The following is a 13,566-nucleotide window of genomic DNA, read 5'->3' as shown; positions in this document are numbered from 1 at the left end:
GCCTAGGCGGTGGCTGTGATTAACTATCATTACGCTATGTTAAGACTTGGCTAGTGCTCCAGAGCTCACGCCTGGACCCCAGGTCCCCACGTACCCATGCAAAGACAAACTAAACAGATCAAATAGACGCACTTAAGATCAACCTGGTGGCGGGAATCATGTCAAAATGTAAAACGCGCGCGGGCAAGAGCGGATATAGCAGGCGTCGTCTCCCCTGAACAACGAAAGGGGACCATTAGTTGGAATGCAGTGGTCGCTTCTAGACACTCATCGACGTCCAAGGAGACCCGTCATCTTACCCCCAGCTCCGGCCATCAAGCTTTGTTTTACAATGGCATCTGCCGCCGCGGCTGCTGCTAGTCGCTCCTTTTGGCGACTGCGATCGCGAAGGTAGCCTGCAGCTTCGGGACGCATACGTAGGATACGCAGGATCATGTCATCGTTCGGTTCCGCTTGGGCTTCGCGCCATTTCTCCTCCTTCAACTTTCGCATCGTACCGAGGTTGCGCGAGAGCATGATACTCTTGGCACGACGGGCAGCCGGCAGGCCCAGAACACTGCCCGGACCGGAGGCACCAAGATGGGGAGGCGCTGAAGCGCGGTTTTTGTTGGCCTGTTGGCGCGAGATTGTCGCGGAGGCCATCCGCTCCGAGGTGCGTATCAAGCTCTCGGTGGGTTCGAAATAGAAGAAGTTCAGTGTCTGAATCTCATGGTACTTGGGCGACTTGAGGATATCGATGGACACGCCGTGAGCTTCTCCAGTTTCCTCATCTACCGCGTGGAAGAAGTTTAGTAGAAGCACGAGCCAGCGTGCGACAATATCAACTTCTTGCATCGTCAGAGGCTTTTGGTGAGAGGGCTTGTCTGATAGGGGCGGTACTAGCAAACTCTCAATGGTAGCGAGGACCTCTTTCCACAATCGTGCCATCACCATTTTCATAGCCTCGGAGGTGAGAGTCTTGTTCATGATAGCAAAGTTATCGTTAAAGTAATCAAAAAGGGGCGTCAACGCATTCTCCACATCCGCACTCGAGGGTGTGGCGGTGCTCGATTGAGCACGGTTCCGATTGAGAAAGTTGGAAACACTTGAAATGCTGAGCCCTCGTGACAGGAGGGATTTGAGGGTCCGGCGCGACAAACAGTGACTGATGTACGCAGACAGCTATGGAAATATTACTAGAGTGTTCTGCGGATTAGGACGTATCTGTACTCACCTTTTCTGTAATCTTGCGCGTCATGTCTCTCTCCGTCCGCTTCAATGTTCGGAAGGCCTTGCCAAAGTAAAACTGAATGTCATCACGCTCTCCTTCCATGCTCACACGAAGCAACAGTCTGCCCTGGGTATCTAGATCCAGCCAGTATTCTCTCGGAAGAAAGTCACTGAAATGTACAGGATCAAGCTTGATCGACGTCCGTCCGACATAATCGTGATCGCCCACTGCATCCCAGTCCCAGATAGTGGCAATGATGTTTAGAGGACCCTGTGTGGTGATATCTACCGCATCGTCCCACCGTGGGTTCAGATTGTTATAGATGATGCGAGTCTTCGCAATGCGCTTCTGATATTCATCAGCCAGAACGACGTAAGGATCACTGCCGCCGTTCATATCGCAGGCTTTCAGATCTTCTGCCTCCACAACCTTGATGGTAAAGACATAGGTCGTCGACTTGCGTATCTTCTGTAATTGAGGTGCCGCATGCCTTGCTATAACCTCTGCGCAACCGTCCACGTTGATTTCTTGCTCAAGCTTGTCAAGCTGTGAGAGTGCATATTCGACATTGTTAAGTTTGACTAAGGACTGTATTGAATGATATGGTTAGTGATGCCCGAACAAGGGATTTCAGACGAACGCACCTCGGGGAAGAACTGGAAGGGCTCAATCTTCTCTTTACTTGTCCATGCTTCTTTAGCGATTTGCATTAGCTTCTCCTGGGCCGTTTGATTCATAGCAGCCTCCTGATCCGGAGAAAGACGATCCATTTCCTTCGCAAACATTTGCTCCAAGGATTCGCAGTATCTCGCAACACCGCTGCCGATAGACTTGGAAAGAGCCGTCATGAATTTCGCATACTGCAAGTCGTCGTCCCACTCCAGTTGTATCATTTGTTCCACCAACTGGTTGAAAGAACGGAAAATGTCAATGACAGACACACTGTGTCTGTAATCTTCAGGTATCTCTTCCGCCGAGCCATCGGCTCGGACGTTGAAGGCATCCTGTTTAACTGCCTGCTCCACCCAATCCATGACCTTTTGGTCCGTCAGGCGGATCCACCGCCAGACAAAGTTTTCCATCAGGCCTTCTACATGGAACGGAAACGATACGCTAAGTACTGTAATCAGCATCCGGATTTGTGTCAGGTCGAAGGAGCTGTTTGGGGGACGTACTCAGGCAATGCCTCCGTAAAAAGACGACGGACATCTGCGAGTCGACGGTAGAGGTCAAATCCATCTTGTATGTCAGTTTCTTCCCCTCGAACGTTCTCTAACTCTATTATTCGAGCCACCATCTCGTGAGCGTCTTCCGCAAATATTGGAAGTACATTGGAGAGTAAAATCAGATAAGGATTGACCCTAAGTTTCAATCAGTGTGAATCAAACACGGCTTGCGTTGGTGATGACATCTCTTACCCCATAATCTCCGGATTGTTGCGATAACGCTTTCGGATCTTCTGCGCCAGCTTCGTGATCGCATCACACAACTGAATCACATGGTCTACTTCCCACTCTTCTGGCTGCACCGGGATAAGCTGCCCCAAAAGTTCTTGATACTTTTCCGAGGCTTTCTGCGCCAGGCCATCCTGCACGTACGAGCGGAAGCGATCGATATCTTCCAGATCTTCGGTATAGCTGGGGTCCATCTGAATGTGGGTTTCCAGTATGTACATCACCGGACCAATCGGACGTGGTTTAGTTTCGTAGCAGTCCATCATCACATCATAGAGTTCTCGTAGAAGCGCCTCGTGAAGGGAGGATAATATTTGTTGCATCAATAGAAGATCGTGGATGGTCCACTTCTTACGGTCGAACAGAACCGACGCCACGAAGCTACTACGCTTCCTGCCGTCCGAGTTCGGCGCTTCCTTGACAAATGCGAATGCGGAGTCGAGGGTGTCAAGATCGATTTCATTGTCAACGAATTTGGACCGCACAACATCCAGAAAGAGAGCCATTCTTGAGAAAGCAGGAACACGCCAGCGAAGACAGATCTCATTTAAGAGCTCAGTCGACTGCTTTGACAATAGCTTCATAAGGGGTGCCTCTGATGTAGCCTGAGAGGCCTCAAGTTCACGGTCCTTCAGGTCGTGACCAAGAGCTTGGGCTAGTATAAACCGATACATGGACCGGGGGTCCTGGGGTATGTAGGTGTATGTATCAGATTCGTCCGTCCCGTTCATACCATCGTCAGCCAGGGACAATGAGCTGAGATCCACGGGCTGGTCTATAACGTATGATGACGGTCGCTCGGAATTTGTTCTCGAAAGCTCCCCTGCTGGATCTTGGTCCGCAGCGCTCGGATTGAATTGTGGAAGGGCGCCTCCAGGGGTGCTCTTAGCCAATTCAGGATTAGATTGCACAATCGCAAGCATCATCTGGGATAGATCTGGAGCCTCGTTCTTCTTCCACAGCTCGTATGCTTCATCATTCTCAAAGTCTTCCCGAGACAGCGTTTTTCGAGTTTTGAGGGTTAGATGAGCTTGGTAGGTCTTCAAATCTCGCAGGGCGGCCTGTCCCGTCCAGACGCCTCGATTATTATTGACATCGGCTTGCACCTGGCCCTGGTTCACATCGAAAATTCTGGCAACATGCTGCACGAGGGGCATGTCTCTGATATCGTAGCTTAACGGGGCTATAACTTCTACGCTGGAGGTGCCATTCGTTTGCACAAGATCCTGATCCTGAGACAAAAGTTTGTTCTCTAGAACCGCCAGTCGATTGGCCAGTTCAGGCCGTTCTTTGGCCCAGTCGTGGTCTTTTAGAATAAGTGCAAACAAACGGACAAAAAGAGCCACGTGTCTGTCCACCATGAATCTCCAGTGATCATCATCGGGTTCCTTCCCTTTGCTCAATTCCTTGGTCGCGTTCGAATAGAAGATCAGGACGAGGTCTTCGGCCCGCCGATCCTTTTCCATGCGCTTCTTGAACGACTGATCCTTCAGGGTGTTGAGAAAAGCAGCAAAGGTCCTCACGACCAGCGGATCTTGGTATTCTTTCCGCTTCTCTTTCCCAATCAGGACCCCAGTCAGCCTCTTCTCCAGCTCCGATATGAACCCATGGGGAATCCGAGTGCTCTTCGAATCTCGCACGAGCGAGAAGTCGCTCATTAAATCATGAAAGGAGGTCGACGCTCTCTTGGGCCGTTGCGGAGCTGGGACAGTTTGGACCCGGCGCAGTCGTGGTTGGAGAAGATAGGCCAAGTAAGCGACCCGGAGCGCATAGGTGTAGGCAGTGGAGGAGTTTACGGGACGCTTGCGGGACCCAGACGGAGTGCGCGAATGGCGAGATTCATTCTGAATGCTGTTGATCCGTCGGTTGAGTCCGCGGGACTGGGTAGATGCTGTCGACATCGGAAGAAGAGGCGGTGTCGGTTCTCGCGGTCGGTGGATAACTCCTTTCTATATCTTGGGAACCCTCAGAATAGATAGTGCAGTATTTAGAAGTAAGAGAGATCATGGGATAGACTGGTATTGTGATCAAACCAGCAACAGCATGGCCCTTGGTAAGGGAGGGAGTGCTGGTGGAGATAGCTGCCTCGCAAGGGTGACTTTCCGACGAACTCCCAGGACCCAAATGCAAAAAGACCCGGCAGAGGAATAATACTTGGGTCGTAACTAGAGAGCAAGCTGCAGTAGATTTTAGCCGGGCGGCTACACGAGAGAAAGGTAAAAAAGAAGGGGGGAAGGGGAGACGGTGAGAAGTGGTGTGTTTATTGTTGCGGTAGTTCAAAGGTGTTTGTTGTAGTTAGTGGTGGTTGGTGAAACAAAAACCGCTTGCGCCCGCCCCCATTTTAAGTAACATTTAAAGGGACTGACGTAGGTAATAGTCGCCCTACACTGTACAGTACATACAGTCTCAATAACTGCCCACCCTGGCTTGGATCTAATTGTAGGCATAATCTCGACATAGACCCTGTTTCTAGACTACGGTATAGAGTGCGGTAAATCCTAAACATAAATACAGACAGACAAAAGTACCAGGGCGAACACCAATACAAGAACCCCTCCTACTTTCAACAGTCCACAGCAACCCAAAAGCAGTGACCCAGAAAAGTGCATATTGCGAGTCATGAGAGGATCGCGCAGACTGTGGTTTTCTTCTGAAATTGATTATCCCGACCGGATGAAGCTTCCCAGGAGCCATGCGATTCTCATATGAAACCCCCCACTTGCCCAGTGGCCGAGATCCCTGTATAGGTCCCCGTTCCATACATTCCCTGATTTAGCCCGCCCGCATTACGGCCGATGAATGACAGCAGAACAGACAGTCATTGCGAATAATATCTGAGGCCTGCCTGAGAATTTAGCGATTGGGAAATGACCCTTCTCCGCTGCACCAATGTTCGCTGAAACCACGCATGGAAGGTTGAAAACAACAGCGAAAATCATATTGTACTTATTTACATCGCATCAGAGGTTAATTCGATCACCACGAGTCTTCGCCAGATTTACGGGCCTAGAGAGCAGCAAATTCACAGCAGTCAGTATTAATTGCGTAAACACACCAGGACGAAACGGGATGCAGTATCGACGTACGGGCACAGCCCTGGGTCCACCCAGCTCCTTCTCCAAACCGTCGGGGAAGGTCCTGGGAACGCTGGGCTTATCAGGGTAGAAAAGGCTGACGGTTCCGCACAAGCCGAGGAAAGCCACGATGAAGGCTCCGATCTGAAGGATACCCTTGCCAGACGTCACATGGGTATATTGCTCAGGGCTGAAGACACCTAGAATTTCGTTCTCCTCGTGAACAGGCTCGCCGAAGTTGCGGCGTTCCTGCTTGTCCCACCAGTCGCCATAGGGATCTCTGAAGGCCCGTTTCATACGGGGAGGGTTCTGGTAGTTGCCGTTCTGCAAGCCGTGGAAAGATGGTGTCAATTCCGCTCGGTGAGCCAGTGATTGAGTTGAAGGGTCACAGTTGTCCATCGGCTCATACCTGAAGGGGGTCATCAAGCTCCGGCGCGGCCAGACTGCGAAGCTGGGAGAACGAAGCACGAGGGACGGTGGAGCGGGCGGCCACCTGGGGCAGGCGCCGGGCCAAGATCCGTTGAGACAGCATCTGGTGAAATGTATTCGAGGTTAGCGACTGCCCAGAGAGACAATTGAGATAATTGAAGGCACAGTGACAGAGAGGCACAGGAAGCTTCGCTTCCTTGATAGAGATAGAGATGCGAGTTACTCACCTTTGGTGCTGTAATCAGTTATGGAGCAAGTCGGAAAGGTCAAAGTAGGTGCAGGACAGCGGAAAGGGACGAAGGAGAGGCTTGAGGCTCGAAGTTGAAACTGAAAGCGACTCCCGTCCAGCCATGCAGTGGGCGATGACGGGGAATCCAAGAGATATGATTGGTGGAGAGTAAAGGCGGAGACAATTGATGGCCTGAGGCGGGAAACACTGAGCGAAGCTTACATACTACGTACTCTACTTTAACTAATACACGGCGCGCCCCGTCCGCCTCCATGTCACCGGACGAAAAAACCACCTCTGCAACGCAATCACTCCCTCCGCGTTGGTTTTCGCCTGCCAGTCACGCTACAGGGCCGATAACTATGCCAAATTCCTCGTGGCACTTCGACTCAGTTCTCTCTACACGTTGATGTCATTTTTTCCCATCTCGACCGCGTCCTCGTTGGGAAAACTGGGGTCAGCTGTCCAGAGGGCCCCTGTCTCCGACATTACAAGAAATGCAAAACGGTAGTCCGAACGGAATTTTACTCCAAGATGAAAGCGTGACCCCCAAAATCGACGCCGTTCCGTCCGATGTCCTTCCCACGGAGCTTCCAACACCTTCTGCCACCCGCGACTTGAACTCTGCTGCTCTCCCAACTGAAGACGACGGGCCTGTCGCCGAACATCCTGACGGACCTCCATCGAAGAGAAGAAAACTCGCGGGGTCTACCCCGTCACGTCGCTCATCCTCCCGCCCAGCATCACCCCCGTGGAAGAAGGCCGGTCACGATGGGCCGACATCCTTCATTCTGGATGGTAGGCGCAAGTCATCGCGAGTCAACGCGCTTCCCCTCGAGCTGCAGAGTCCATCCGACAAAAGACACACCCGTGCGGCTCAAAATAAGTTTGTGAGTAAGAATGCGTCTGGTAGCTCGAGAGGCGTCGCGTCGTCACCGTTTGCCACGCCGACACAACCGGAGCGGAATGGAAGGTCTATAGCTGGCGGCGCCGTAATCAATGGTTCTCCTCGAAGCACCACGACAAGGAGGTCTACAGGGAGACATAGTCTGACATCGCAATCGCCGGCACCCAAGCAGCTTCAGACGCGGACACGATCGCACAGCTCCAGTACTTCGCGTCGTGTTTCCCAGGGCGCTGTCAACGGCTCCAGCCGACACAGCCGATCCGCCTTGAATACGAGTACTCCCGCGACCTTGGAGGGTGAGCATAATTTAGGCCAGGAACCCGAAGATGACGGGTATGATTGCCTTGATGATTCCGACGAGCCAGTTCCGCGATTACGGATCAAAGTCAAGCGACCGATGATTGAAATTCAGCATCCGTCTCACGTTTTGCCGCCCCGAAAATTCAACTCGTTCAAGGAATGGCTGGATAGCGATGATGGTAGAACAAAGGACCCCACGGTTCTCGCACCGGCCGACGCGCTTGAAGAGGCTTTGAAGAGACGCCGGGTCGCATTAGCGGCAGAGCCGGGGGGTCTTCTGAGCCCGGAGGTATGTTCTGCGTTCTTACCAGAGCAGCAGGAGGAACCGCCGCAGCAGTATTCTCATCAAGATCATCTCGTGGCCCACGTCTCCTACTTCAAAAAGCTTCTCGATCAAGAGCATAGGCGTCACCGCAACACGGCAAGACTATTTGCGCAGTGGTGTGCTGATGCATGGAGGAAGCGCAACAAAGACCCCGAAGATATACTTCGGGAACAACAGGAGGAGATGCGAGGGAAACGTAGACAGATGGCTAAGGATCTTCAGAAGATGTTTGATCTAGCACGAGCCGAGGTGGATAGGATGCGTTTAGCACGCTGGGAGGAAGAGCGAAAAGCCGAAGACCAACAGGCGTTGGATCGTGCTATAAAACAGTCAACAATGCTCTTTGAAAAGCGACGCCTGGAAATCCTTGGCGAAACCGGGAGTGACGCCCTTGACTCAAGCGACGGAGAGCAAGCGGAGTCAGATGGCCTCTCAGATGACGGCGGCGGCGACAACGACGACGAGGACAATATGTCCTCCTCGGACTCTGAGAGTGAGGACGATAACGATGTTGATGATGACGAGGGCTTAACAGCCGAGGAGCTACGGTTGAAATACGCCAACCTCCCGGAAGCTACAGTTGATTCCGATCACGACTCCGTGGTCGCTGATGACCCAGCTTCCTTCGGCGGCGGCGATATTTCAGATACTGATCACGTGTTAGACCGGGATGGTGGATCAGTAGACCCGCCCACAAACGCCCGATCTGATCAGTATATCGAACTCGAGGAAGTTGATCCAGTGCTAATTGACGACAGTGAAGACGAGTCCACTGATATGGATGATGACGACATGAGCAGCAGCGATGATGGTGATGATTATGACGAGGTGGATTCCGAAGCAGAAAGTAACGATGGGCCTGGATTGTTGGGATTTTTCTCGGCTAAGGATATTGCCTTAGAACAAGATAGTGATGGCGACGAGGTTACCTCCGATTATGACTTAGAAACGGATGCAAAAACAGCATCTGCTGGTGAGGAGGAAGATGAGGAGTCGGAAGACCCTGACGAAGTCTCTCTCGTACCGAATGGACCTGCAAAGGACTCACTCCCATCACCCGGGCTCCCTCAAACTTCCCCTGCGCCTGGCCTATCCCCCGGGCCTACTTCTGAACCCGTGCTTGAGTCCACTCCTGGTGAAAAAACAACGCCAGACTTTGAGATGACAGATGCTGCTGCCCTCGAAACCCCAGATCAGATTGTTGAACCTGAATTGCTACCTCGACCTGATAGCGCACAAGGCAATGACCACTCTGAATTGAATGGTTTCCCAAGCAAGGAGCCGTCCAGTGAAGCATCTCCGGGCACGATTGCCACGAAACCTTCTGAGCCGGAATCTGTTTCATCATATGAAACGCCTGAACAGCAGCTACCGGCCAGCGAATCCTCAGTACCTGGATTGAAGACCCCCGTGCCACATCTGCTTAGAGGGATTCTGCGAGAATATCAACACTTTGGCTTAGACTGGTTGGCTGGCCTCTACACAAACAACATCAATGGGATTCTTGCTGATGAGATGGGTCTCGGCAAAACCATCCAAACAATAGCTCTGTTGGCACACTTGGCCGTTGAGCATGAAGTCTGGGGTCCTCACTTGGTGGTTGTCCCTACGAGTGTGATTCTCAATTGGGAAATGGAATTCAAGAAATGGTGCCCTGGATTTAAGATCATGACTTACTATGGCAATCAAGAGGAACGTCGGCAAAAGCGCAAAGGCTGGATGGATGATACCAGTTGGAATGTCCTCATAACCTCGTATCAACTTGTCCTACAAGACCAGCAAGTGTTAAAAAGGAGAAGCTGGCACTACATGATCCTAGACGAAGCTCATAACATCAAAAACTTCCGATCTCAGAGGTGGCAAGCGCTGCTTACTTTCAGGACTCGGGCTCGCCTTCTACTCACCGGAACACCGCTTCAGAACAATTTGACTGAACTATGGTCCTTGCTTTTCTTCCTGATGCCGTCAGATAGTGATGAGGAGGGCATGGAAGCATTCGCAGATCTGAGGAATTTCTCCGAGTGGTTCCGACGCCCAGTCGAGCAGATCTTGGAACATGGTCGAGAGACAATGGATGACGAAGCAAAACAAGTCGTCACAAAACTCCACACTGTTTTGCGGCCGTACATCTTGCGTCGCCTCAAGGCCGATGTTGAGAAGCAAATGCCAGCGAAATACGAGCATGTCGTCTACTGCAGGCTCTCCAAGCGCCAACGTTATTTGTATGATGGATTTATGTCTAGGGCCCAGACGAAGGAAACTCTCGCTTCGGGTAACTACCTTTCGATCATCAACTGCCTCATGCAATTACGGAAAGTTTGCAATCATCCGGATCTCTTTGAGACGCGTCCTATTTCAACTTCGTTTGCAATGCCACGGTCTGTGGTTACTGAATACGAGATCAAGGATCTTCTTGTGCGCCGGCGTTTGTTATATGAACATCCGCTCACAAAACTTGACCTGGATTTCCTCAACCTGGTTCCCATCTCCCGCGAGGATATCTCTCGCAGGTTAGCGGACGACAGTACAAGGCTCATGGCCTACGGCCCCTTCAACACGCTACGCGAACAGCAGTATCATCGCACCAACTGGCAGATGATCTTTGACGGCTCGAGTGTACAATCCACTTTAGATGCTTTGGAGAATGAGTCCAGGAAGAGGAGGATGGCGGAACTAGAGCGGTGTCTCTACTTCGAATCTAAACGGCACGGTCGCCGCCCTGTATACGGATCGAGTCTCATCGAGTTCCTCACGGCGGACAGCAAGCAGCGGCCGACTACCAATGGACCGTTGCGGAAACGCTCCCTGTCTGATTGGCTATCAAGCCGCTCATCCGTTCTCGCATCGATGATCTTGTCCATTGAAGAACGGTCTCAGGTGATGGATGGCTACGTCCAGCGTTTTGCTTGTGTGACCCCTGCAGCAGTTGCTTCCGGAGTCACCGCGGCCGCATTGACCCCCATCGAAACCCGACATTTGACCAATAAAGAACGCTTCCCGCCCTATGACCCGTTTCACGAAGCACAAATGCGATTATCAATCGCCTTCCCGGACAAGAGACTTCTGCAATACGACTGCGGCAAGCTACAACGACTCGACAAGCTACTTCGGGACCTCAAAGCGGGCGGACACCGGGCCCTGATTTTCACGCAGATGACGAAGATGCTCGATATCCTGGAACAATTTCTTAACATCCATGGTCACCGCTATCTGAGACTGGACGGCACCACCAAAGTTGAGCAGCGTCAGATTCTCACTGATCGGTTCAACAACGACAACCGCATTCTGGCATTCATCCTATCCAGCCGCTCCGGTGGCTTGGGAATCAACTTGACCGGCGCCGACACCGTGATCTTCTATGACTTGGACTGGAACCCGGCGATGGACAAGCAGTGCCAGGATCGTTGCCATCGTATTGGACAAACTCGCGACGTGCACATCTACCGGTTCGTGTCGGAGTACACGATCGAGTCCAACATTCTTCGCAAAGCCAACCAGAAGCGGATGCTGGACGACGTGGTCATCCAAGAGGGTGAGTTTACCACCGACTACTTTACCAAGCTGAACGTGCGCGACATGATCAGCAGCGAGGACGTGCTCGAGGGTCAGGACGAGGCCAGCGCTGCGATGGATCGGGTGCTCGAGAATCGGGTCTCCGGCAGTGCTCGGGTCTTCGAACAGGCGGAAGATAAAGAGGATATCGACGCGGCGAAGAATGCCCAGAAGGAGTTGGAGCACGCTGACGATGGCGATTTCGATGATCGCACTCCTGGCCAGACGCAGGCCGGGACACCTCTCGCGACTTCGGGGCTCTCCACTGGACCGGACGAAGGCGGTGCAGTCTCAAGTACCCCTGGGCCGCAACTTCTGACCTCGTCTCAGATCCACGCGGTGGACGAATCCGTGGACGTCGAGGCCCAGTTCGGCCACGTCGACGACTACCTGCTTCGGTTTATGGAGTGGAATATGAAAGACGAGCCGCTTTTCCTACCCGCAGACAAGAGCAAATCCAAGTCCAAGAAAGGCAAAGAGCACCGTCTGCGGAAGCGACGTCGTTGAGGCGGAAAAGGTTTGGGATCCGGAGAGGGGGCGGGGGGCGCGCGGGCGCGGGCGTGAGCGTGTTGAAGCGACTGCGGAAGCGCACTTGTCCCCAGTGTATGTGTATGCGTGTTTTGACATTAATGACTTCTACCTTCTATCTACACATGTGTGTTTCAGACCCACAGCCCACAGGATTTGATAGGCTTTTCTTTGTCTAAATTCCCTTTTTCCTTTTCTTTTTTTCGTCCCTCACCCCTTTTCTCCTCTCGCACTTCTCGTGTATGTGCCAGCCAGGCGGTGAAATGAAAGGGCTGGATATCTAGCGGGCGTCTTGTTTGATATGTCTAGGAAAGAAAGGAAAACCAAGGCCGAACCCACGACAGACAAACCTCCCCTCCTACACACACAAGACAGGTGGGCGTTTATGTAGATGTCTGTTGGTTGTGTTTGATTTCCTTCGTTCATGTTATATTACAACTGTTCATACGCACCACTCCTATCCTTCATATATGTTTTCTTCCTTCCTACCTGCGACGGTTGTGTAAGTGGCTTAGACCGTCGTGAGGTGTTTTAGCATTGAACGAGAGTCTTCGACCCAGCCTCTGCTCTGGATCTAGTCAGCCAACCCGGACGATTTGTTTCGGGGGTGGGTTGAGCGAAAGGCCAGGTCCGACCTCGTTATCAAATGTGCCTTTGCTCAGCATGAACTCCGGACTCCACCTCCCTTCTCCCTTGCCATCAAAACCTGAATTACTTTTCACATAGTCCCCTCTAGGCCGGATTTGTCTAATCGACCGACTGGCAGAACCCCTGGTAGCGTGCGTATAGCGTCATATCAAGCCAGCACTACTGGACGTGGAGAAGCTAGACCCAGGTGCCATCCAGCCCGGTGGACAGATCAAACATCCGTTGACCCTCCTCGTGGGTCCTAGACCCTCTCGTCGATAGTCTAGAGTCAGAGCCTTCGGGTAACCCAGCCAGCAGGGCAGTCCTGGGGTACAGAGAATCGGGAGGAGCAGAGGGTCAGTTTCATAAGTATATTTAAGATTGCCGACAGGATGGATGCAAGTACTTAGTGTAGTATACTTCGCCTGAGCAATTTGAGTTTGCCGGCTCCGACTTTTGTCTCGCTAACCTTGAAGTGGAATGCTGCACCAGACCAATATCCGAGCAGGAGGGCGAGGGGCAGCGCAGAGAGACCAGATCGACCTGAGAGGCTATCGTAGAGTTTTCGATCCACCGGCGTGGACTCCGTACTTAAAGTTTATTTGTGAAACATGTGCAATTCCAGGCCAGCGTGCATTGCAGCCATTTGTCACATTAGGCAGGAGAAAAAGCAGTGGCGCTGTTTGTGTCGTCTCTGTGATGGCATGTAATCCGAGCCCCTCGTCAGGAGTAGCCTCGGAGAGGTTCGCATCGTTGCAGATTCTAGAGTGTCAATGTCTTTAGTGTCAACAGGAACAATAGAGGATTTCCAGTGACCAAGCGGGTATCGAACTAATCTGGGAGGTGAGGATGATCGCCCACTCTAGCTATATCACTCATTAGACTCATTAGCCTTGCCCGGAGGTCAGCTTGAGTGGCGGGTAATACCATG

At 52.1% G+C, this 13,566-nt stretch overlaps 3 protein-coding genes across 3 annotated transcripts; 1 reads left to right on the top strand and 2 right to left on the bottom strand.

The window, feature by feature from the left end:
- Positions 1-6: 6 nt before the first annotated feature.
- BO86DRAFT_408176 (C2 domain protein) lies at positions 7-4,911 on the bottom strand. The gene is made up of 5 exons (XM_025674327.1): positions 2,629-4,911; positions 2,386-2,571; positions 1,855-2,323; positions 1,214-1,798; positions 7-1,161 (listed from the first exon to the last, which is right to left on the bottom strand). The coding sequence occupies exons 1-5, from the start codon at positions 4,563-4,565 to the stop codon at positions 268-270; spliced, it is 4,071 nt and encodes a 1,356-aa protein (XP_025529877.1). The 5' UTR covers positions 4,566-4,911; the 3' UTR covers positions 7-267.
- Positions 4,912-5,532: 621 nt separating this feature from the next.
- Positions 5,533-6,667, bottom strand: BO86DRAFT_24975 (uncharacterized protein). Its single transcript, XM_025667165.1, has 4 exons — positions 6,395-6,667; positions 6,146-6,270; positions 5,751-6,084; positions 5,533-5,670 (listed from the first exon to the last, which is right to left on the bottom strand). The coding sequence occupies exons 2-4, from the start codon at positions 6,268-6,270 to the stop codon at positions 5,641-5,643; spliced, it is 489 nt and encodes a 162-aa protein (XP_025529876.1). The 5' UTR covers positions 6,395-6,667; the 3' UTR covers positions 5,533-5,640.
- swr1 (putative SNF2 family helicase/ATPase (Swr1)) lies at positions 6,664-12,456 on the top strand. Its single transcript, XM_025671590.1, has one exon. It carries the CDS (start codon positions 6,894-6,896, stop codon positions 11,985-11,987), a length of 5,094 nt encoding a protein of 1,697 aa, XP_025529875.1. The 5' UTR covers positions 6,664-6,893; the 3' UTR covers positions 11,988-12,456.
- Positions 12,457-13,566: the final 1,110 nt, after the last annotated feature.

This window comes from Aspergillus japonicus (assembly GCF_003184785.1).
Source record: "Aspergillus japonicus CBS 114.51 unplaced genomic scaffold BO86scaffold_11, whole genome shotgun sequence".
Lineage (NCBI taxonomy): Eukaryota > Fungi > Ascomycota > Eurotiomycetes > Eurotiales > Aspergillaceae > Aspergillus > Aspergillus japonicus.
Note: the sequence above shows the minus strand (reverse complement) of the source record. Positions and strands in the feature narration are given on the sequence as shown.

Excerpts from the sequence above, each read along its gene's own strand:
- BO86DRAFT_24975 (XM_025667165.1), bottom strand. The coding sequence starts at position 6,270 with ATGCTGTCTCAACGGATCTTGGCCCGGCGCCTGCCCCAGGTGGCCGCC. Across the intron at positions 6,085-6,145 it reads CTTGATGACCCCCTTCAGGT|ACCATCTTTCCACGGCTTGC; the intron begins ATGAGCCGATGG and ends AGCGGAATTGAC. Across the intron at positions 5,671-5,750 it reads GTGGACCCAGGGCTGTGCCC|GCCCGTAAATCTGGCGAAGA; the intron begins GTACGTCGATAC and ends GCTGCTCTCTAG.
- BO86DRAFT_408176 (XM_025674327.1), bottom strand. The coding sequence starts at position 4,565 with ATGTCGACAGCATCTACCCAGTCCCGCGGACTCAACCGACGGATCAAC. Across the intron at positions 2,324-2,385 it reads TTTACGGAGGCATTGCCTGA|CGTATCGTTTCCGTTCCATG; the intron begins GTACGTCCCCCA and ends TACAGTACTTAG. Across the intron at positions 1,799-1,854 it reads CCTTCCAGTTCTTCCCCGAG|TCCTTAGTCAAACTTAACAA; the intron begins GTGCGTTCGTCT and ends CATTCAATACAG.
- swr1 (XM_025671590.1), top strand. The coding sequence starts at position 6,894 with ATGCAAAACGGTAGTCCGAACGGAATTTTACTCCAAGATGAAAGCGTG.